The sequence below is a fragment of the Rhamphochromis longiceps genome, linkage group LG1 (genome assembly GCF_057381845.1).
Source record: "Rhamphochromis longiceps isolate RC_006_pf linkage group LG1, R_longiceps_female_GT1.1, whole genome shotgun sequence".
NCBI classification, from domain to species: domain Eukaryota; kingdom Metazoa; phylum Chordata; class Actinopteri; order Cichliformes; family Cichlidae; genus Rhamphochromis; species Rhamphochromis longiceps.
The window spans coordinates 12709977-12732969 of record NC_140557.1 but is presented as its reverse complement, the minus strand read 5'-3'; the positions used below and the strand labels follow the sequence as shown (position 1 = coordinate 12732969).

At 41.8% G+C, this 22993-nt stretch overlaps 1 protein-coding gene across 6 annotated transcripts; it reads left to right on the top strand.

Moving 5' to 3' along the window:
- Positions 1–72: 72 nt before the first annotated feature.
- On the top strand, positions 73–22014 carry wdr93 (WD repeat domain 93). Of its 6 annotated transcripts, none has more exons than XM_085384022.1 (17): positions 73–118; positions 727–821; positions 1533–1630; positions 14459–14660; positions 15278–15342; positions 15466–15544; positions 15641–15714; positions 16619–16688; positions 16862–17018; positions 17670–17734; positions 18002–18088; positions 18227–18358; positions 19488–19695; positions 19776–19836; positions 20405–20561; positions 20656–20842; positions 20966–22013. In XM_085384022.1, exons 3-17 carry the CDS (start codon positions 1559–1561, stop codon positions 21051–21053), a joined length of 1704 nt encoding a protein of 567 aa, XP_085240148.1. In that variant the 5' UTR covers positions 73–118; positions 727–821; positions 1533–1558; the 3' UTR covers positions 21054–22013. The 6 variants fall into 6 exon arrangements, with proteins under 6 accessions (XP_085240148.1, XP_085240075.1, XP_085240233.1 ...); XM_085384180.1 differs by having other exon boundaries at positions 84–118; positions 1533–1619; positions 20966–22014; XM_085383949.1 differs by lacking the exon at positions 727–821 and having other exon boundaries at positions 75–118.
- The last annotated feature ends 979 nt before the right edge of the window (positions 22015–22993 follow it).

Sequence of the window (22993 nt, the reverse complement as noted above, 5' to 3'; positions counted from 1 at the left end):
ACGCCGGTGTGTAGCTCCTCCTGACACAAAGCAGCTTTAAACCGCGGTCGGGGTGGAGCCAGTCGGTTGTCATAGCGACCGTGAAACATCAAGCCCGTTCAGAGTTCACAAAGCTGAGGTAAGACCAACATATCCATTTTCAGTGCTTTTCCACTCTGGTCTAAAATTACACTTACACTAAAATACTTTTGTTTGTGATCTAATAGTTGTTTTACAAGCTGCCCCTTTTTTGTCCTGAGTTAAACAGCTTTATATGACGATTTTTTATCTGTGGTGTCAGCTCATTGTTAGCCTCCAGGCTAACCAGCAGTGATGGGAGTGTAGTGTTGTGGATAGTTTTGTGTTGTGTGTCAGAACAACGAGGTGACTGCTGTCTCCAGATAGAAAAAGGAGTGATACACCTGCTGCTGTCAGACCTACAGGATTTAGGCTGTGATGTTCTCCTTTATAGTGGACAGAAATTATTTTTGTGTGGCATCTTATTGAAAAATGAACAGCTGATTGTTCTGTAAATAGTTTGAAATGGTTATTTAGAAAATCAAGGTAAAAGGTAAATAGATGCAAATAACTTTATTGTTTGCAAAACTTGTGCATAGGATTTTAAAATTGACCATTTATATTTGCATTTAAAGTTATGAAATATGATTCATTATACATGTTTGTGGTTGTTACAGTAAAAAATATAACTTTTTCTACTCTGATTTTATGTTTTTTGTGTGATTTTAGATCATTGTGTTAATACAGTATGTCAAAATGAAAACATAACTGTAAATTCAGACACGTGAGGTTGTGCTGAAAAGGAAGATACCAAACAAGGAAAGGTAAATAGTTTTTAAAGGTAAAATTTAGAGAAAACATCAAAAGTAGTTAAAAATGGCTGCAGTTACAACCTGGACCCCACAGGGTTAAACGTTTTTTTGTTTTTGTTTTTTAAAGTAACGCAATAGTTACTTTTCAAGTAATTAATTACTTTTAGAAAATTGTAACTCAGTTACTAACTCAGTTACTTTTTTGAAGAAGTAACTAGTAACTATAATTAATTACTTTTCAAAGTAACTTGCCCAACACTGCTAACCAGTGACCTCACTGAACTCTTTTTCAGCCACATCTAGGCCGTATGAAATCAGTCTGTGTGTAAAGTTGTAAACTCTATGCTCTAAAGTATTTAGTGAACGACATCAAGTGTTACGAAAAGGGCTAATCTGATTCATTTTGTTATTTTATTTATTTCCAATAAATACTTTCAGCGGCATATAAATAGTATCAGCTTTTTCCACTGTGACATTTAAGGCTATTTCAGTTCCTGCATAGTAACGACCATATTCTACATGTTTTTGGAATACTTTATACTGAATTAACTTCAGGGCTTTTTCTAGCTAATAAAGGGGCAGATGAGTAAAATCTATATATAGTTAAAGCAGTGAGTCTGTGTTGTCTTATTTCACAGACATCTATTTCTTTCTAAAAAAAAAAAAAATTTCTGTTGTGGAGGTAAACAAAGACGACATGAGAGCTCTCGATTCTCTCTCCAGGTTTATTCTTCATCACAAGAAAAGAAATGGAATCAGCCCATAACGCAAAGACATCCAGGGATGAGACACCTACTTTGGAACTTACTGGTATGATGCAGGTACAAAGATCTTGACATGTAAAGTTTTAAGTTTAACTATCTCATGCATTAATTATGAGGGCCTCAGTCACGATTTTGTCCTTAGATTTTTATTCCTCTTTAAGCACAAAAAGAAAAACAACCCAAAAATGCAATTGAAATTTTGTTCATGAACTCATTTTTCAGGGAGTTACAAACATGTCCACTCATTTGGACACCATGCATTTGATTCCTAAACCAAAGAAATATGTATTTAACAAACCAATAATAGAACATGATTTACTTTGTGAAAACTGTCAATAAGACATTTTGAAAGCTCATAATCTGATGTTTTCTCACATTTTTATATCCATGTAGCATCGTGGCATCTGTTGGCACTTGGCCAAAGTGAGAACTTGATTTTTATGTGTAGACCAGTATGAAATATATCCAGTCAACTCTGAACCAGCAAACAGAGCTATTCCATTTTTTTACAATGAAGAAAACAAAGGTTGTCAAATAAAAATAACAGTTTCGTTAAACAAAATGTAGATGTTTTCATACTCATTCTAATTTAGAAATGTGTTATTTGAAGAATTATGAATTGAAACTAGGGGTGCAACAATACACAAAATTCACGGTTCGGTTCAGTTCGATACTTTGGTGTCACGGTTCGATATTTTTTCGATACAAAAAAATGTTCATGCCTTTTTAATTTGTCATTTATTAAAATTATAAATATATATTTTAACTCAAAAGTACAGTTTTTAAATTTAATGTTGCTGAAACAAAAGTAATTTAAAAAATAAATCTGATTGAGGAATCACTCATCTTTGGAAAAGAGAGTTTATTACAGAGAAATGGCTCTTTCCAAAATAAAAGCTATACTATATGCTTCTTCTGGGCTATATTCTCAGCAGCATATTGTAGCGGGTCAGGGCTGTTCGGGGTTCTGTTTGTACAGTTATGTTTTGTTTATGTTGCCATAGTGACGGGTGACGCCCTCTCGCTGCAACGGTGTGTCCTTCCGGGGGCAGAGGGCGCCCTGTGTGTTTTTTTTTTTTTTTTTTTTTTTTTATTGAAACAAATTTCCATATACAAAACAAGTCAAGGAAACAGACCAGAATTGTAACAATTTACATTATAAAGATGGTGAAGCAAGTCATCATAACTTTACAGGGAGAAAATAAAAGTTTCTAGAGTAAAGAAATAAGGAACATAGACCTTTTGACACAGGCAAGAAAATTAGAAGAGCAAGTATTTTTTGATTTTACAGTATAGTACAGCAGTTTTTTTGTTCATATTTGAAATAAGCTTAAGTGACTTAAAGTATTGACAAAAGTAATTCAAGAAGACTGTAAACATAGGAGAGGCATTCTTCCACTTACATAAATGAATGAAAAACTTACATAGCACTATTACAAAATTGACAACATCTGAGATTTCAGAATCCAGATTGTCCATAAAGTAAAGAATATCCTTAGATGTGAAGGCAGGTACATTGGAAATTCTGAGTGAAACCCAACAGTGTATTTCAAACCAGAAAGCATTAACATACTGACAAGTGAAAAATAGATGCTCTAGTGTTTCTGGATCGGAAGAACAGAAAGCACAAGAGTCGGCCTCAAAATTAAACCTTTTATGCAGGAATTCTCCAACTGGATAAATGCCTGATATGATTCTGAAGTGTGTTTCTTTCATTTTAGGCGCAAGTGGGTATTTTAAGTAAAAAGAAAATGACTTGTCTTTCAATATGCTATCAAGGTCATGTCTGACATTGACATTGTAGTTGCAGAATACTATTTGCTTAAAGGTATTAGAGATGAACTTATTATTAAATTGTTTGTCCTTTATTGAGGTATTACCTATCGTCAGTGAAGGTAAGCATGTTCTTATTAATGAATACTTTAAAGTATTTACGATAAGATTTAACAACGGTGTGGGTATCGCTTTACAAACCTTATTATAATTATTAAATGAAATCACTATTTTATACTTATCAATAAATTCTTCATAAGATAGCAAGTTTCCATTTCTATCAAGCAGATCAACAACAAAACATACACCGTTATCATACCAGTCTGATTTAAATAAGGACTTCTTATTGATGACTATAACCCTATTATTCCACAACACAGAATTGTGAGGTGAAAAATTGTGGGTGAAAATTAGTTTCCCAAAATTCAAAGCTTGCTTATAGAAACTAGACAACTTAAGAGGAAGCTTAGATATTTCATAATCACATCTGAGCAAAAAATCTAACCCCCCGACCTTATTAAAGAGTTTGTTTGGAATATGGTACCACATAGATTGAGGACAGGAAATGCAGTCTTTTATCCATCTGAGCCTGAATGCAGCAATAATAGATTCAAAGTCTAAAGCTTTCAAGCCCCCATTTTCATAGTCTTTAACTAATTGTGATTTGCGTATATAATGTGTTTTATTCTTCCAGATAAAGCTGAATATAATAGAATTGGACAGTTTAATCATTTTAGGAGATGTAAAAATTGAATAACAGGGGTATATGAGTCTTGAAAGTCCTTCTGCTTTAGACAGTAAGATACGACCTAATATGGATAAATCACGTGTTAACCAATGATTAAATATTTTTTTAACTACATTTAATCTAGGAGTTATGTTATTATTCTCTCGATCATTAGTATTTTTACTGATTATTAAACCAAGGTATTTTACCTCCTCTTTTACTGGTATATTGTTAATAGTATTTTGATTACAGTTGTGTACAGCTAAGATTTCACATTTTTTAAGGTTTAGTGTTAAGCCGGATGCTTTTGAGAATGAAAGGATTTTATTAATTGCAGTAGAGACCATATTTACATTCCTTAGAAATAAGGCAGTGTCATCAGCAAATTGACTAATTTTAAATTCTTTATCAAGAATGTTTATGCCTTCCAGATCTGAAGAGAGTTTGATATAAATGGCAAGCATTTCTGCTGCAACAATAAACAATAACGGGCTAATAGGGCATCCCTGCCGAATGCCACGATGAATTTTAAAACTATTAGAAAACCCCTGATTGAGTGCAATACTACTTGTTATATCTCTGTACAACATTTTCATTACACTAACAAATCTGGGACCAAAACCCACAGCCTCCAGAGCTTTAAATAAAAAATTATGCTCCAAAGAATCAAAAGCTTTAAAGAAATCAAGAAATAAAATAAGGCTATCATGAGGAATTAAATGATTGTAATCCAACATATCTAATACTAAACGGGTATGATTATGGATATGACGCCCTTTTATAAAGGCTGACTGTGTCTCATCTATTATTTGAGTTATTCCTGTTTTTAATCTGTTGGCATAGACATGAGCTAATAATTTGTAGTCACAGCAAAGAAGTGTGATAGGTCTCCAGTTATCTAAAAGGATAGGGTCCTTGTTTGGTTTAGGAAGTAAAGAAATTATTCCTCGTTTCATAGTTGGAGATAGCATCTGATCATTTATACATTCATTAAATACCTCTAGTAATAGATCTTTAATGTCATTCCAGAAATATCTGTAAAATTCAATCGTGATTCCGTCGGGACCTGGTGATTTACCATTCGCCATTTGGGAAACAGCAGCATCCAATTCAGCTAAAGTGATTTCAGACTCATTGAGATTTTTAAAGTGTGAGTCAATTTGAGGAATTTTTCCATGGATAGAGCTAAAAAAAGAATTAGTCTCCGAACTGGAATAATTTGTAGTGTAGAGGGCTGAATAGAACTCTGTGATATAGTTGTTTATAGTCTGTTGGTCTTCAGTCAGGGTATTATTAATTTGTAACTTCATTATAGTTTTTTTTGTTTGTCTAGTTTTCTCCAGGTTAAAGAAATAAGAAGAATTCTTTTCCCCCTCCTCAATCCATTTAGCCCTTGAGCGAATGAAGGCACCTTTTGCTTTGTCTATATAAAGTTCATCTAGTTTGTACTGCAACTGGTTTAGTTCTATAGAGTTTTCCTCTGTCAGATGTGATAAATTGCACAATGAACTTATTTGTGCAGTAATTTCAGCCTGTTTCTGTCTCCTTTTATTAGCCATTAATTTTCCTTCTTCACTAGCAATTTTTCTGACATTAAACTTCAACCATTCCCATTTACTAGTAGAAGAAAAATCCTCCATTGCTTTTACCTCTCCTATCAATGATTTAATTTTTATACAAAAAGACGAGCTTCGTAAGAGGTTACTGTTAAACTTCCAGTGAGAATTCTTCGGTTCTGATAATCTATTATCCGGGGAGATTGAAAGTGTTATGGCACAATGGTCAGTAACAGGGGAGTGAAGAATCTTACAGTTGGATGATAGGGGGAAGAGACTACCAGTTATTAAGCAATAATCCAGTTGTAAACGACCACGGCAGACCCAGTGGCATTTTGCTGCTTTTATTAATCCCTACACGGTTGCTGTACATTCGCACTCAGAGCTGCAGCTCTCCCGCTTCCAGCTCAACATAACACCAACAACCCAACCACAGGACCCAGTACAATATTTAATTCGGCGGGGCGTGATTGCGGATGCCGTGCAGGTGCGTCCGCCTCCTCTGCACGGCACCGCAGGCCACGCCCCGCCACATACCCCCATCGCCCGACTGAGGCCGGGGAACCATCCGGCCGAACGTACTCCCCCCCACCGCGAGCGGGAGAGGGGATCAGCCCGGACCGTCGGCGCCCCCGGGCCCTGGCCAAGCGACGGGGAGTTGTGAGTTCAGGTGGCCGCCTGCGAACCCAGCAGCGTCGGCGAAGCTGGTCCGGAGGTCGGCCGCGTGGCAGGTGGACGCAGCGCTGTTGGTACGGTCGTGCGCCCCAGCTCGCAGGCGGCTGGGCAGATGTCCGGCAGGCACCGGCCTCTGGTGGAGGTGAGGCCGCTCTGCTCACCCCGCTAACCTCGGGCTTCGGTGGCGCGGACTCCCCTAGCACGGGCACCACCGACTTATCCCGCGGCTTCTCCGCCCCTCCCGGTGGGAGCAGCTCCCCTCGCTGCGCCTCCGGCGCTCCCTCTACCGGCTGGAGCGGCTCCTCGGGCGCCGCCTCCACTGTTGTCTCTCCCGGCTGGAGCGGCTCCTCGGGCGCCGCCATCGCCGCTGTCTCTCCCGGCTGGAGCGGCTCCTCGGGCGCCGCCATCGCCGCTGTCTCTCCCGGCTGGAGCGGCTCCTCGGGCGCCGCCATCGCCGCTGTCTCTCCCGGCTGGAGCGGCTCCTCGGGCGCCGCCATCGCCGCTGTCTCTCCCGGCTGGAGCGGCTCCTCGGGTGCCGCCATCGCCGCTGTCTCTCCCGGCTGGAGCGGCTCCTCGGGCGCCGCCTCCACCGCTGCCAGCTCCGCCGCCTTCTTCCGGGGCGCAGGAACGGGCACCGGGCCCTGCAGAGCCCCAGCGGCTCCCACGCGAGGTGTGGGGACAGGCGCTGTGGCAGGCTGCGTGCTAGTTGGTCGCAACCCGGGGGCCGGCACGGGCGCCTGCACGGACTGGATCTCCTCCACTCCAGCGCCTTTGGGAAGCGCCGGTGGGGGTGGCGGTGGTGTCGGGCAGGACCGGATCAGCGCCGCCAGATTCTCCATCCTCTGCAGGTGGCGTTCGGTCTGGTCCTGCAGCTCTTCCTGCCTGCGGCGCCACACCGCCGCCTGCTCCTGCTGCGTGGCCGCCAGCTCGGCCACCATTCTCGCCAGCTCCTCCCTCTGCTGGCCCACTCCTGGATCTGCCGTGCCTCCCGTCCTGGGTTTCGGCACCACTGTAAACGACCACGGCAGACCCAGTGGCATTTTGCTGCTTTTATTAATCCCTACACGGTTGCTGTACATTCGCACTCAGAGCTGCAGCTCTCCCGCTTCCAGCTCAACATAACACCAACAACCCAACCACAGGACCCAGTACAATATTTAATTCGGCGGGGCGTGATTGCGGATGCCGTGCAGGTGCGTCCGCCTCCTCTGCACGGCACCGCAGGCCACGCCCCGCCACACCAGTCTTGAGCATTGAGAGCGCTCAGAATTATTCCAGGTGTATTGCAGTTTTTCTGGGTTTAAGTTACGCCAGATATCGATTAGGTTGAGGGTGCAGGAGAAATCCATTAATATTTGGTTAAAATGAGAAGAGTTATATTTAGTTGGAAATCTATCCAGTTTTTCATCTGGTACCATATTAAAGTCACCTGCAACAACGACTTTTTCAGTTGAATAGATGATCTTCCATTCTTCTATCATTTTTTTCAAATCAGAAATCAATTTCCTGTTTTTAGCTCTATTGTTGAACCCATAAACATTTACTAAAATGTACTTAGTATCATCCAACTCCATGTTAACCATTAACCAATGACCTTCCTCATCACCTTTATGATCAAGAACTCTTCCATTAAAACGATGTAGAAAAATAGCCACTCCTGCTGAATGAGAGGTACCATGAGATAAATAAATATCACCGCTTCCCCACTGCTTTCTCCAAAATATATGATCATCTTTACTACTGTGTGTCTCTTGAAATAAAAAACAATTCGTGTTAGGCTGTTCCTTACAAAAAAGAAAAATCGCTTTACGCTTTATGTTACTTCTTAAACCTCGAACATTTAAAGAAAATATTGAAAGAACCATTGAATATAGCTTGAAAGTGCTGTAATAACTAGAGTAAGTGTGAGGGCACATATTTACAACCCTTAGAAAACGGTCACGGGGTTGTTTACAGCCTGAAGCAGCCAAGAGGGAGTGACGTAGCGTGAAGAAGACGGACATGCGCAGTGGGAGAGAAGACGAGCGGAACAAAAAAAAAGCACACGTGTCCGGATGAGAAGAGACGCTAGGAAAGGGCCGCGGTCAGGAAGAGACCCGAACAAGGTATAAACGGGAGGTTAGCGAGACAGTATACGGTACCGCAGCGAGTCTAGGCTGGGTTTCCGTCCGTGTATGCACTCTGACTCCGGCTACAGCGGCCTTACGGGTGTAACGTCGGGGCGAAGTGTCGGCGGAGATAGCGCTAGCAGAGGGGCTAATCGAGAGCTAAGGCTAGCGGCCGCTCCCCTCCAATCGGCCTCAGTTTTCCCGGCGTTGCCAGTAGAGTTTGGCGACCAGAACGTTTTAGAAAGCGAGACAGCACGGCTGGCTGTCTGGCGAAGGACCAGCGAGTTTCCGGGAGAGGAATTGGGCGGCCTCACTTCGCACGGCCTGGGGACTGCCGTAGCTCCGTTAGCCCGCGGGACCGCCATCTTGGGCCCCGATGTCGGCGGTGTTTGGAGTACCCTGCCACCCAGACGACGCTCCGGTTGTTCACCCTGCTTCAGCTGGCTGTGTGTAAAAGTTTCACCTACCTGTGGGTTCATTACGCTCCATTTCAGGAGGGGCAAAGGTACAGTTCCTGTGTTTTATTTCCTTGCTTTGATGTGGACCAGAGAATGAACATTCTATTCCGGCTGTGGAAGTTCTGGACAGCCTAACAGACTGCAACTCCGGTTAATGACACATACCCCTAGAACTATCTGTCCGTCCCACCCCAGAGACAATTTACTGGAGTGAACTGTAAAGACTGAAAATGTTCCTTTGGTGTGTCGGACATTGTAAATGATGTGATGAGACTGTGTCGACCATTTTAGACAGAATATTTGCTGTGTTAACTTTTACTGTTCTGCTGTGTTGTGAGTGTTTTTTTCCTGTGACTAGGGTGGGTTGTGTGGAGTCGAGGACTCCCAACTCTGGGTCTCACCAGTCTGTTTTGATTTATTTTACCTCATTTTATTTCTTTCATTTCTTTGGTCCTGGGGAGGCTCCTTGCTGTTTTCCCTTTGCTCTCCAGGGCCCTGTGGACATTGTTAACCAAGTTTGGTTTTTTTGAGGGCTCTCCAGATAAATAAAAAGAGCCACGTGGTTTAAAAAGTCGTTGTCGAATGCTTTTGTCCGACCCAGGTTGCCTTGGAGTAGGGGCACCCGAGTTATTTGGTTAGGCACAGGACGACGGAGTTAAGTGGGACCGTGCTAGTATTCCGTGTGCAGGCGCTGCTATCATTGCAGGTCCGGGCCTGGAGTCCTCCTTTTGTGCCTACTGTTGCCAGGTAACTAACCCCATTCTTACTGAAGTAAGTGTCCGGGTCAATCGCGCTAGAGGGGGGTACGGACTTAGATCCCACCACCCGCTAGTCGTTCAAGGCAGCCTGTGCGCCCTTCTACCCCTACATAGCAGGGCTAGTAGCCCCTCACATAAGGCAATGGAACATTTTACCTCCTATTAACTAATAGACCCAGTCAAAGTCAGGGACCATTGAGCAAGTTACCGGCTTAAATTTAGTTGAACAGTTATACCTTCTTATCTAGGTCGTTATAAAGTTCTTTCATTCTTTGATTTGACGACCATCGATGACAGCATATCCGTCCTTCAGGAAAGCTTTGAGCCCTCTGCTCCTTGCCTCCTCCACCCTCAGCCACAGACGTTTGCGGGCTTCTCTGTCTTCCTTACAAAAGTCCTCTCTAAACCGAATCTTCATCTCCTTGCAGAGCTTCGCCTCCTTGGACATCTTCCACACTAGGTCTCGAACAGTTCTCATGGCAAACTGTATGACAATCAGCCTGGGTTTGTCACCAACTCGTCCCTTCTGACCCAGCCGGTGCACTGTATCCACTGTGTTGTACAGCTGCTCGGCGTTCGCAGGAATTATCTTGGTCAGAATTCTGATTATTTCTTCTCTCGTGTTCTCCCCCTCCTTCTCAGGAACGCCAGTTAGCAGCAAAGACCATCTCCGTTTGTATCTAGCATGCTCCAGACACATTTCACGAAGAGCCTCGTTCTCTTTTTTCAGCGTCGCCATCTGCGTTTTAATACGTTTCACATCTTCCACCACAGATTTAACAGCTTCCGTATTAGCATCCACGGACTCCTTTACTTTTCTTACAGCGTCGGTGTTTTCTTGCAACTGGAATTCATAATTCTTTAAATGTTCACTTTGGGTGTCAAATTTACATACCAGTTTTTGGATAGCATTGAGGAGAACTGTGTTTGAAACTTCGTTTTGCGTCTGCGATTCGTTAGCCTTCATTTTTTTAGGATTTGGACTTTTAACTGGTGTGTGGTGACGATCAGCTTGCGGTCTGTCTTGTGATAAGTCGTGCTGCTGTTCCATCCATTCAATATCTTCTTCGTCGCACGCCTGTCGAAGAGCCGCTAGGTGGTAGCCATGATCTTTGTTAATGTTAGCCATTTCGCCGCTTCGGAGAAGGTGGCCGAGAATGACGGAGAGAAACACAGGGAGGAAGTTTTTGAGTTTTAGAGATGAAGTATAACTAGTCTGCTTCTAATTCCGGTTAACTTGATTGCGGTCAAGACATAAAGGAGGTTCTTTTCAGGAAAAGCCTCGGAGCCCACTCAAGTTGAACCGCTCACTCCGCCATCTTCCCAGTCCCCCTCTACTCTGGGGCGCCCTGTGTGTTGTTGCTGTGCGGTTGCCGCGCTGAGCAGTTAGCTAGCGGCAGCGTTCTTCTGCAGATGTCAATAAACGGCTGTGCTCCCTGGCTAGCTCACGGGAAGCAAGACCAAACGACACCCCCGTCTCCTCCTTGTCTGAGCTCGCCACATTGGTGTCAGAAGTGGGATGATGGTGGCACTCCATGTTCTGACCCGAGTGACTTTTCCCCCGCCGGTCGTGACCGGCCGGTGCGCCAAAAGAAGGCACCTGGACATTTGCAGGACTTTGTGTGGGGTAATGGGGTCGTCGGGGACGACTGACCCCTTAGTTGGGGGCAATGTAGCGGGTCAGGGCTGTTCGGGGTTGTTTGTACAGTTATGTTTTGTTTATGTTGCCATAGTGACGGGTGACGCCCTCTCGCTGCGACGGTGTGTCCTTCCGGGGTCAGAGGGCGCCCTATGTGTTGTTGTTGTTGCTGTGCTGTTGCCGCGCTGGGGCCCGTTCTTCGTACCTCGCTAAGTAGGTTAGCCGGATTAGATTGTTGACGATTTCGCGTGATCCTGGATCAGTCGGTTCCCCGAAGCTCATCCGGGACTTGCTGTCATAGCAACAGAGCCGTAAGCGTAAACCTGCTCGGGAGCAGGTTTACTTTATGTAAACAGGATTAGATCGCGGCCACGCAGGTATGTCCGCGTCATCATACGAAAGCAACAGCGATATTCCACCACTGTTTCACCATAAATAAATAACATCAATGTAACTAAAGACAATGCAGCACCTGATCCATTTATTGATTTCACACAGGTCATTTCCTAAAAAAGGGAAATGTACTATTAACATTCTATTACATGTATGTGATTATTACAGATTCAATTCATATTTCAGAGTAGCAATTGTAAATTACTTCGTGTAATCAAGATGAGAGACCACGGCTATAAAAGCGAAGGTGGATTTGGGAAGCCTGTCGCAGCCATGTCCTGTCCGTATACGCGAGCCACCCATTGCGGAAGGTGCAAGATTGATAAGGAGAGTCCTCAGAATTCAGCGTATATTGCGGGATAGACAGGATCCTTTAGCTCAGCGCGACAGTGTGCTCATAGAGAGATATCGATTTTCCCGTGAGGGTATTATTCACTTAACCAACTTGTTGACGAGGGGGTGCAGGACCACCACCTGTCTTTTTTTCCTCTGCCCTTTTCTTGGTTGCTGTTATAAACAAACAGATTATTCCAGGGTCTCTTTCCAAGAGACTAAAAGCAATATAAGTGATAAATATTACCATTCTGTAGGATATTCTTATATTTCACTTTTACCTGTTCCCATGTTCTAGTGGGTCCTGTCGTGGCTCTAATGTGAAAGAGGATAAAATATAACATATTATAATATAATGTAATATAATATTGGATAATATAGTGTAATATAATAAATCTACCCTACCGCCTACTGGTGTTGGCCAGAGGGGCCGATGGCGCGATATGGCAGCCTGGCTTCTGTCAGTCTGCCCCAGGGCAGCTGTGGCTACAACTGTAGCTGCCTCCACCAGTGTGTGAATGTGAGAGTGACTGAATAGTGGCATTGTAAAGCGCTTTGGGTGCCTTGAAAAGCGCTATATCAATCCACTCCATTATTATTGTTATTATTAAATTACTTACGAGTTTAATTTGTCAGCAACTTCCTGCCAGCCCTCGCTCCTTGCTTTTGCAGCCTTTGCAGTGTTCCCTTGCGTTCTGATTAAACTCTGAAACTCCTGAAATCCCTCACTCAAGAGTTCTTGCTCTGCTGCCGAAAAATACCGAGCCGAGCGCGCTCCGTCGACATTTTCGCCGACCAATCAGAGGGTTGCCGATCAATGTTTCTACTATCGATGCGTGGCCCCTTTTACGACACCCAGTGATGTCACATTACTGCGTCCAGCTGTACTAATCGTCAACAGCAGGTGTGTTCGGGGAACCGGATTAGCGAGCTCACGGTTAGCGCGATGATTTGATCTTGGATGTGTCATTTGATCTTGGATGTAGTAAGCGACGTACGAAGAACGGGCCCCTGAGCAGTTAGCTAGCGGCAGCGTTCTTCTGCAGATGTCAATAAACGGCTGTGCTCCCTGGCTAGCTCACGGGAAGCAAGACCAAACAACACCTCCGTCTCCTCCTTGTCTGAGCTCGCCACATTGGTGTCAGAAGTGGGATGATGGTGGCACCCCATGTTCTGACCCGAGTGAATTTTCCCCCGCCGGTCGTGACCGGCCGGTGCGCCAAAAGAAGGCACCTGGACATTTGCAGGACTTTGTGTGGGGTAATGGGGTCGTCGGGGACGACTGACCCCTTAGTTGGGGGCTATGTAGCGGGTCAGGGCTGTTCGGGGTTGTTTGTACAGTTATGTTTTGTTTATGTTGCCATAGTGACGGGTGACGCCCTCTCGCTGCGACGGTGTGTTGTTGTTGTTGCTGTGCTGTTGCCCCGCTGAGCAGTTAGCTAGCGGCAGTGTTCTTCTGCAGATGTCAATAAACGGCTGTGCTCCCTGGCTAGCTCACGGGAAGCAAGACCAAACGACACCTCCGTCTCCACCTTGTCTGAGCTCGCCACAATATTAAACATATCAGGTCCGCATAAGGAGAATCATGTGCTAACGGCTGTCTAAATGACTCGGGTAAAGTTTGTAGCATGCATGCTTGCTTGTTTTTGTCTGCTTCCACTTGTCTTTGCACTAGGATGATGTCGGTGTAAATGTGCAGTCATATTCGTTGTGTTCCCACTAGTGCTGTCAGCGTTAATCTCGTTGAAATGACGTTAACGCCACAACACGGCAAATCTCCGTGCGTGGGGCTAGACGGCCAACACATTAACGAGCTAACTGCGCTAACACACTAGTGCGTGGCACATCCAACATACTGTTTTACTTTAGTCCATGACGCGCTTACCTTCAGGGTCATACGTCACATGAAAACCAAAATACTTCCAAACGCCAGATCTGAATGAGGGTGGGGGAGGTTCAATTTTCCATGTTGCAAGGAGAGCTTAACTTCTGTCTTGCTAGCTTGCCCTGCGCTCTTCTGACGATGCTGTCTGTGTTGAGCGCTCAGTGGATCTGAGCTCCACAGTGCAGCCTAGGCGGAGTAGTCGAACGCAGATTCACTGAGCGCTCAACACAGACAGCATCGTCAGAAGGAAAGTTGATAAAATAAATTACAAATTTTGTATTGTTCGATACATATGCGTACCGAACCGAAAGCACTGTATCGAACGGTTCAATATCGATACGAGTATCGTTGCACCCCTAATTGAAACCTGTGGGAAGATTGTAGAAATACAACTTACAGGTGTGAGTAAGTATTTTTGAGCATTTGTTATGAGATTTCATTTCACTGGTGATTCTACGTGCAATTTCACATACTTGTGATTAATGAAATTCATGAAGTTATTGTTTCAAAATAGCGGCCGATATAAGGTGTTTAGTGGTGAGACTTGCTTCTATAAATACTTATTTCCCTCATTTGTCAGCTCCCAGGAAACACCAACTGCTTGACTTGCTCAGACGACGGCAGGTATCTCTGTCTGGGCCACTCCGGGGGCTTGTCTGTGTGGTGTGCGTCATCTCTGAATCGTGTTGCAGGGTGGCTGCAGGACAGGCTGGAAATGACATCTATCCAGATGACCAGTATGTCTAAGACCATGTATCTGCTTGGCACTGTTGATGATATGGGTGAGTTATGGTCCACCAGGCTTTCCTTGGGTTGCTTCTGCTGTTTATAACAATTATCTGCCATAAAAATATATCAGACAGGTGGAAGTTTATAGATTAGCAAACGCACACTGACATTTGGCCGTGCAATGCCCTGGCAAGCTGTCCAAGATGCACCCCGCCCTCTCACCCTATGACAGATAGGACAGGCTCCTGTCACTATTCTTTTTATTGGCCACTTTTACACACAATCAGACTTTGCTGCTGCCTCTGGTTAGGAATCTGTGCAGTAGGCACATTTTCTCTAAGAAGGGATGTTTGGTTTCCAAGAGCCTTGTTGGGTTACTTGGCACAATCTTAGCATAACTTAACTCCACCCAAAAAACTGTTCATTTTTAAGTCATAAAAAATATTATTCTTGCAGTCAGTCTGAGCCACTGTTAGGTTAATCAGGGCATCTGATGTAATTAATGTAGTAAATGTTATTTAATTCATGCCTTTTTGTGCATTTAATGCTCCATTTTAATTGTACATTTTGTGAACCACTGCCTTAGACAGTAATGCTTTTTGAAGTGTGTAAACAGGTTCTATATATTAAATGTTATTCATCATACTGACATCATTGCTATCATCTACAGGTGTTGCGAGAGTCTTTGGTCATCATTCAGACTCGATACACCTCCTCTGCGTTACTAACATTATGGTGTGTATTGTCACATTTTACTAAATGACTTATATAACTGGGACAGGGTGTGGTTTTCACTTAGAATTTTTCTGTTTTTAATTATTAAAAAAAAAAGAAACAAATCAATTATTTGAATAACAGGAAGATATCAACAAAAGGAGCATTTGTTTGTCATTTGAACTGTTTGAAGGGGGAAATTATGGAGCTGCATCACTCAGTTGTAAGTATGAACTTCTATTTTAGTTTTTATGATGGGATTTAGTTACAGAGTTTGCAATCAAATGCAAAATTTTATTCATTTTACGTATCCTATCAGGCGGCGGAGCTGTTTGGCTTGAGGTCTACCAGTTTCCTTCAGCAGCATGGCTGAAAGAGTTGGAGAATGCACAGGTAATGAGTCACAGTTTAAACTGAAATAAGAATGTGTTTTGGGTACCGAACTCTGGGAAGGAGTGCTAAGACCAAAGATTTTGAAGTCCTGGTTACATCCCGGTCTCTCTTTGTACTTTATGCCATTTGTTTTCATATTAGACTTATGTTACCATCATTTTTTTTCAGGTTTTCCCATCCTTTTGGTTGTTTTTCTAGATTTTACCTCTAAACCTGAAATGCTTGGGGTATTGTCATCATCCAGCTGGGCAAGTAGCATTAACACCCAGCTAGGATTTTCATATTTAATACCTTAGGCATATCTACTAAAAATCTTAGACAAGTTCAAATATCCATGACGTTGACCTCAAGGCCAAGGTCAGAAGTCAAATTTTCTGAAAATTTTGTGAACATGACAATTCAAGAAAGATGATACAAGGACTGTCAAATTAATATGATAAGTGTATGTATTAAAAATCTCAGTTTGAATCTCAGTCACCTCGACCTCAATGTGAGGGTCAGAGGTCAGGTTTTCTGAAAACCTTCTGAATGCAGAAGGTTGCAATAAGGAAGTTACCTAGGATTTTCAAATGTATGCAATGGATGACAATGAATCCACTTTTTTTTTTTTAACAGATTTGGCCTTTTAAAGGCATGTGGTCCTAAACTTTTGATCAGTTGTAAAACAGCCTGTTTCAGTTTAAGTATTGTTTTCAATAAATTGCATGCTCAAAAAAGATGTTTTGTCTCACTCTCATTTCTTCTTGTTGCATGTTGAAGCTCTATTTGGAACCTTGTTAAGATCCAACCATGCAGAATATGATTTTTTGCCATTTTGCAAGTAGTCTTTTGATCGAGACTATATATTGCATGTGACTGAATCACACATTAAATAAACAGTTTTTTTGTTTTTTTTAATCCTCAGAACCCAAACTCATCTGAATGGTCACCAGTTACTGTAATGATTCAAATCAGGCCACCAAAAATCCCAACAGGTATAACTTTTCTGTTAGAGCAGAAGCATTACATTTACACTGTGCTACAATTTAACCAAACATGCAGAGATGTATGTGGGTCTATCAGTTTTTATGTATTGTATCTCTTGTTTTTATGATTGAAATAAAAATGCAGCCAAGCAACTGACCTTCATGTTTCTGCTTTTTGGCAGAGAAGGCACTCAGTAGTCCACCTGAGACGTCGCAGCCAACAGACTTTCTGATGCACTGTTTGGCTCTGGACATAATCAGGAGCAGCAGCCATCGTTTGGAGAAGCCGCCCTTCAGTACAGATGAAGGAAAAAGAAAGGAAATGAATGAAAGCCCAAGGTGTGATAAAGTTCATGCCAATACAATCAGCATTCCAAAGCTAAGCTGCTTTCATTGGTTGCTCTGTTTTGTTTTGGTCAGTCTGTCTGTCTAAAATAAATCCTACGGGGCATCTCTAAAATATCACCATGGCTGAATTCTCCAAAGCTTTTCTTGATTGTGAGTTCACAGATATTCTGCAGATTGTCTGTCTGTATTAGATAATAATTATAGGCTCATTTTGTTTATATTTGTAAATGTCATCCTGCTCGCTCACCTCAAAATTAAAAAATCTGCCCACTTTGCATCGCCAGCAGATATTTTGCTCGTAGTCGTTTGAAGTCGTCGAATGTTGTTGACTTTTAGTGGTGTGTAGTTGCCACATTGGTGCTCCTCACTTCCTGTGTGGTTGCCCTCTAAGACCTCATGTGGTTAACTAAAGAAAACTAGAATGACACTAACAGACTCATTCAGAAATGCAAAGAATCACTAATCAAACCAGTCACTACATTATCAGCAAATCCAGTATTAAAGACATAAGATGAGTTAGTTCTACATCTTAATATAACGAGTAAATAAAACTCACCTTTGGGTACTCCAGCATTTGTAATCTGTCTGTCTGCAAACAATTATCTCTCTTTTGTTACATATTAGTTACTGAATCTTTTCCAGACATTGCACGTGGCACTTTCTTCTGCCCTGTGGTCCTGGTGACAGCAAAGCAGAGTTTCAGCCAGGTTTGTAGCATTAAGTGTTATTGCTTAATTGCTTAACAGTAATTTAAATATGTCAAACCCATTTAGAAGTTTCCACAATAATGATCCTTCTGTCTTTCTGACCTTATATGTATGATTGATGAACTGATTGAAAGTCACAAGGGTATCCTCCTGCTTTGGATTGTATTCGTTATGCATTCAACAGTCAGATCCATTAAAGACATATTCAAGTCTGTATGCAGACCATGCTCCTGTTAATGTCATTTTCACTGTCTGACCTTTTCTTAGGATTACTTGTCGCTGTTGCTGTGTGGTGGAGTGGCAGCTGTAATCTTCTTCAGTATTTCCTAAAAAAACCACCAAAGAGCAGCCCAAGTATGATATTTTATTAATTAAGAGATAAGTCTAGATACTAAGAACAAAAGCTTTAAAAAGTGCTGATATTACAGCATACTTTTCTTTACACCAGTGAGATTATTTTAACGTTTTGGAATGGCCTTCTGTTTGATGCAGATGTGGACCCGATGCCAGATGTATTGTGGCCAAATGCAATGGAAATCCTCTGCTCAGCTGTTAGTAAATGCAACCGTTACATCGCTCTTGGGCTCAGTGATGCCTTGGTGTGTGTCTGGGACAGGCGATCCGGTAAGTAAATCCTACGGGGCAGCTCTAAAATGTCACCATGGTTGAATTCTCCATAGCTTTCTTTGATTGGGAGTTTAGTGAGTTTCTGCAGACATCCTTGTTTTCCGTTAAAATGAAATCTGGAAAATAGAACATGTGAACATCAGTTCACATTCTATTTTGCTTCTCCATTTCATAGAATGTTTAGAATGTCTAGAATAGGAAATCACTTTGACCCCCCAGAAGGAATGAATGCTAAAGGTGAGCCCTGTATCAAAACTTCTCATATGAGTTCCTTTGACAAGCAACTTATCCCAAGTGGTGATATGACCGCTGAAAGTTTACTCAAATGCAATTTTGGAAGATTTCTCCAGTAAATTATCAGGGTACCAATTCTTTTTCCTGTTTCTCTACCTCAATATTAAATTGCTGCCGTTGTTGAAACTATGGTATATCCCATGATCTTGATGTTTAAAGTAAAATGAATGAGAATATGAGTAATATGCTGAAGAAAAAAAAGATTTTGTCTCTAGCTCATGACACTCAGGAATGAGTTTAAAATCGTCTTGTACTTTAGTTAGATATGAGGACTCAAAACTACTAAAAAATAAATAAATAAATCAAAAGCCACCAAAGTTTTACCCACGCATGTTTATTTAAAGGGGCCTGTAAATTGGCAGGGCTTTTTTTTAATATATTCTAAAGTTCTTATACAAAAAAATCAGATGTTCTCAGGAAGTTAGATGAAAAGCAATGATTGGTTTCCTCACAGAATATCCATTTTCTTCTATTCTGTGTCTCTGCAAACACATGGACAGAAAAGGCAGACATCCTTTTGTCTCCCTTACTGACACTTAAAAATACTGACACAACAGTGTCAGTATTATTAAGTGCTTCCACAGTTAAACACGCATCCAGCTGTGCACATGACAACACAGTTCAGCTAATAATCACGTTCTCAGTAAGCTGACAGATATATTTATTCTCCAACAAAAACATGACTGAAAACACTAATTAGCAGGAGTCAGATAGCAGACAAATACACAGTCTCTGATGTAATATCTATGAGGCTAAAAGTCTTAAAGCTTTTTATTTATTTCTATTCTAAACTAATTTTAGCCTGTTTATTCCTCTTTGTTTTTATTTCCAGGGGCTCCATTGTCTCTCGTTTTAATGCCAGAAGCAAACAGCGCCTTATTCAGGGTACAGTTTGTGGATTGCTGCCCTGTGACTGATGATGACTTCCAGATTTTTACTGCTGAAAAAGTCCATCTTTTGATATTGTGTAAAAGTGGAGCAATTCAAACCGTCACAACTGGACGGGGGACAAAACCCAGCACAAAGCAGCTCTCTGAAAGGTTGTCTGAGTTTTACATGCGTGGTAGCGTGGCATTGTATTAGATTAAATGTTTACACATCACTTTATGTGTCTGTTCAGGCCAAAGGACAGCAAGGACCTCCCAACTGTCACTGCGTCAGTACTGTTCCTGCAGGGATTGGTAGGAATACTCAAGCTGTTGATAAAAATATACAATGGATTGCCATAATACTTATAATGAGGTCAGTGTATGGGCAAATAACCCTTGTGAGACAAAAGCTCAGGCTTGAGACTGCACTAAATGCATGGGCATAATTTTGTGCTGAACATTGGGGGGTGTCAAGATCTCTGTCTAAATAAATAAATAAATCTGGGTAAATTCCCAGATGATTAAACATGCAACTATTTTGCTGGTAATAACTGAAATGAGTAAAGAAAATCAACAGCCTATTTATGCAAGATCATTCATAATTTTATTGGGAGGGTTATATTGGCTGGGTCTGATTATTAGGGGGGTCATAACCCCCCTGGAAATTACGCCCCTGACTAAATGCACCATTGGACCTTTATGATGTAAAGGTTCAGTGGACCTAGTATAAGATAAATGGGTTATTTTGAACTGCAAGTCATGCAGAGCTACTGGAGTAGGGTTCAAAAATAGAAGTAAGCACTAGGAAATCAACACAATAGGTTCCCTTTAATGACTTTAAGTTCTTATCTTACTGTCTCATTTCTCCTGCCTCTGTGAGTCACTTGTAATGCAAAGGAGTGGAAAAATGTCCATCCAAGATGTCATCAACAACACCACTGTGTGCTTCCTGACTCCTCCCACAACTCATCTCATTACGACTCCCCACAGTCCAATTTATGCGCTGAACTCCAAACAGCAGAGTCTGTTCATACGAGGTAAACCCAAACACCATTTTATGATAACAGCATGTTCCTGGATTAATGTTAGAACAATACTGTAAATAAAGTTTTTTTTTTATTTCTCATCCAGGTGACCAGGACACCAGCTGCAGTGTTACATCTGAAGAAAGGAGCCAGAGCCAGCTTTTCGTCTTCCGTTTTGCAGAGTCTGACATCTTTAAGCAGCACGTTGTTTCATATCCTGAGTCCACACGACAGCAGCAAACTCTGAGCTACAACACCTTAAAGGAAACCTGCAATCTCTACCTTCAGAAAAGGTTAGCATTGTTTTTGTACTGTATGCAGACTGCTCTTGAACTCCACAAATGACTTGTATGAGTAAAGTAAGTGTATGAGAATGATAAAGCAGCATTGTGTTTTTCCTGCATTTTCATGTGAAGAGCACAGTCTGTGGAGGAAAGGAACAAAACTCTGACACAGACATGGGAGCAGCTGCAGGAAAATCCAATGAAGAATTGCAGCAAATGATAAAGATACTAATAAAGTGATTCCCACCATCTGTAAAGCACTACTCACCCAGACACAAAGTGGAGGATCCTATTAAATATTATTTCTTTAATTGATAAACTTAGCAAATATAAATATAGAACTGCTGAAATTGTCTTAAGATATTGTCCTTGTTTTCTGTTATTTAAATGTTTTTGATGCATTTGAATTGTAAACTGAAATTGTTTTATTAAAACATCAATAATTTTGAGAATCTGTTTCCTGGTGTATGGGCACACACAAAGACTGCATGTAAAAGATGAGTAGCTTCCAGATTTGAAATGTGAAGCCAAAGGGGAACTCATTTAAACCTGTATTTTTCTAATTGCCAGCAGGGGGCGACTCCTTTAGTTGCTTTTGTAAGTACCTGCAGGAAACTGAACTTTTGTTCTTTTGGTCTATGACCAATGTTCCCTCTAATTTTTCACGTGTCTGAGCAAACACACAAACTCCCTGAGCAATCCCTTGGACCACTGTGAGTGACATCAGACGTGTGCACTGTGGTCACGCCGGCATCTAATCCATCCAAGTTACATGGTTTATTAAAATAATCAAATTACAGCATTTACATTTATGTTAGACTACTTTTAATTAACTGCTTTAGCCCACTTACAATGAAAATGTAAAAAAAAATCTAGTCATTGACCTGTGTAGTATGTTAACACTATTGGAAGTAAAAATAACTTGAACTCCAATTTTGAAAGCACAACTTTCTTTCTTTTTTAAAAAGCGCTGACTTGTATTATGAGTCTGTGGTCTGGGAGAGAGTCCTGTAACTCTCTGTCTGCAAAATATAGTATATAATGACCAATGCTGGGCAATTAATTATATAGTTAATTCTTTAAAAAAAAAAAATTTGCAGCTATTTTTTTAATGCAGCCAAGGCGGTTTTTTAAATAAACATTTCAAATTTTTAGAACAATCAGCTGTTCTGCATCAAATCTGATGCCACACAAATTATTTGTGCCACTCCAAAAAAAAATTTCTGTCCACTATGAGATAAAGGAGAACATCACAAGCCTGATACCTGCAAGCCTTACAACAGGAGATGTATCACTCCTGTAACTTCTGTAACATTCAGCAGTCGCCTCATTGTTCTGACACACACAACAAAAACTACACTACACACTAACTACACAAGATTTGCGCTAAACGTCTCAAATCTCTCACATCTCAAAGCACCGCCGTCACTCCTAAAACTTCTCCCCGTTTCTTAACAACTAGATGCCACGTTGCCATATCATTTTTTGATTGGTTGACATAGTACTTTTTTGGACGAATAGGAAAGGGAGAGGGGGGTGGAGTTTTTGCTCACATGCGGAGAGTGCTTTCGAGCCTTTTTTCTTATAAAACGCCGTTTTTACCGTTTATTCCTGCAGTAAATATAAACAACGACAGTATTCAGGAAGAAAATCAAGTCCATACTTTTTCCGTCAATTGTTCCGTCTGTCCTGCTCACAGCTTGTACACGTTGTCATTAACGTGGCTTCACTCCACATCAGCCACGCAGCTTTCCTAGCTAAAACACCGGTGTCGGCACATAAGGACGCTGTCATAGCCTGTCAACCACGCTGATTAGCTGCGTATATACGAATGTAAATCGCATCATTGGCTGGACTATGGGATAAGGTGGCATCGTTCTAATCCCATATGGGAGCAGCCAGTCACTGACTAACACTGCAAAACAGAATTGTTAAAGTATTAATTTTAATTTCAATTCAGGTTAGATTTTTTTTGTGCACAACACAGATTTTCTGTGCGCAGAGAGCGTGCCAGCAGTACTCAATTGCGCACGTGCGCAGCTTAGAGGGAACATTGTCTATGACCTCATTAAATTTTATCCTGATAGGTTTATGAACACCATGCTCATTTTGGAGACTAACAACTAATGTGTAGTCTCCAAAATGAGCATGATGTTCATA

Coding starts and splice junctions, on each gene's coding strand:
- wdr93 (XM_085384022.1), top strand. CDS start 1,559: ATGGAATCAGCCCATAACGCAAAGACATCCAGGGATGAGACACCTACT. Junction 17,735..18,001: donor CAAAGCAGAGTTTCAGCCAG/GTTTGTAGCATT, acceptor ACCTTTTCTTAG/GATTACTTGTCGCTGTTGCT. Junction 19,696..19,775: donor ACAAAGCAGCTCTCTGAAAG/GTTGTCTGAGTT, acceptor GTGTCTGTTCAG/GCCAAAGGACAGCAAGGACC.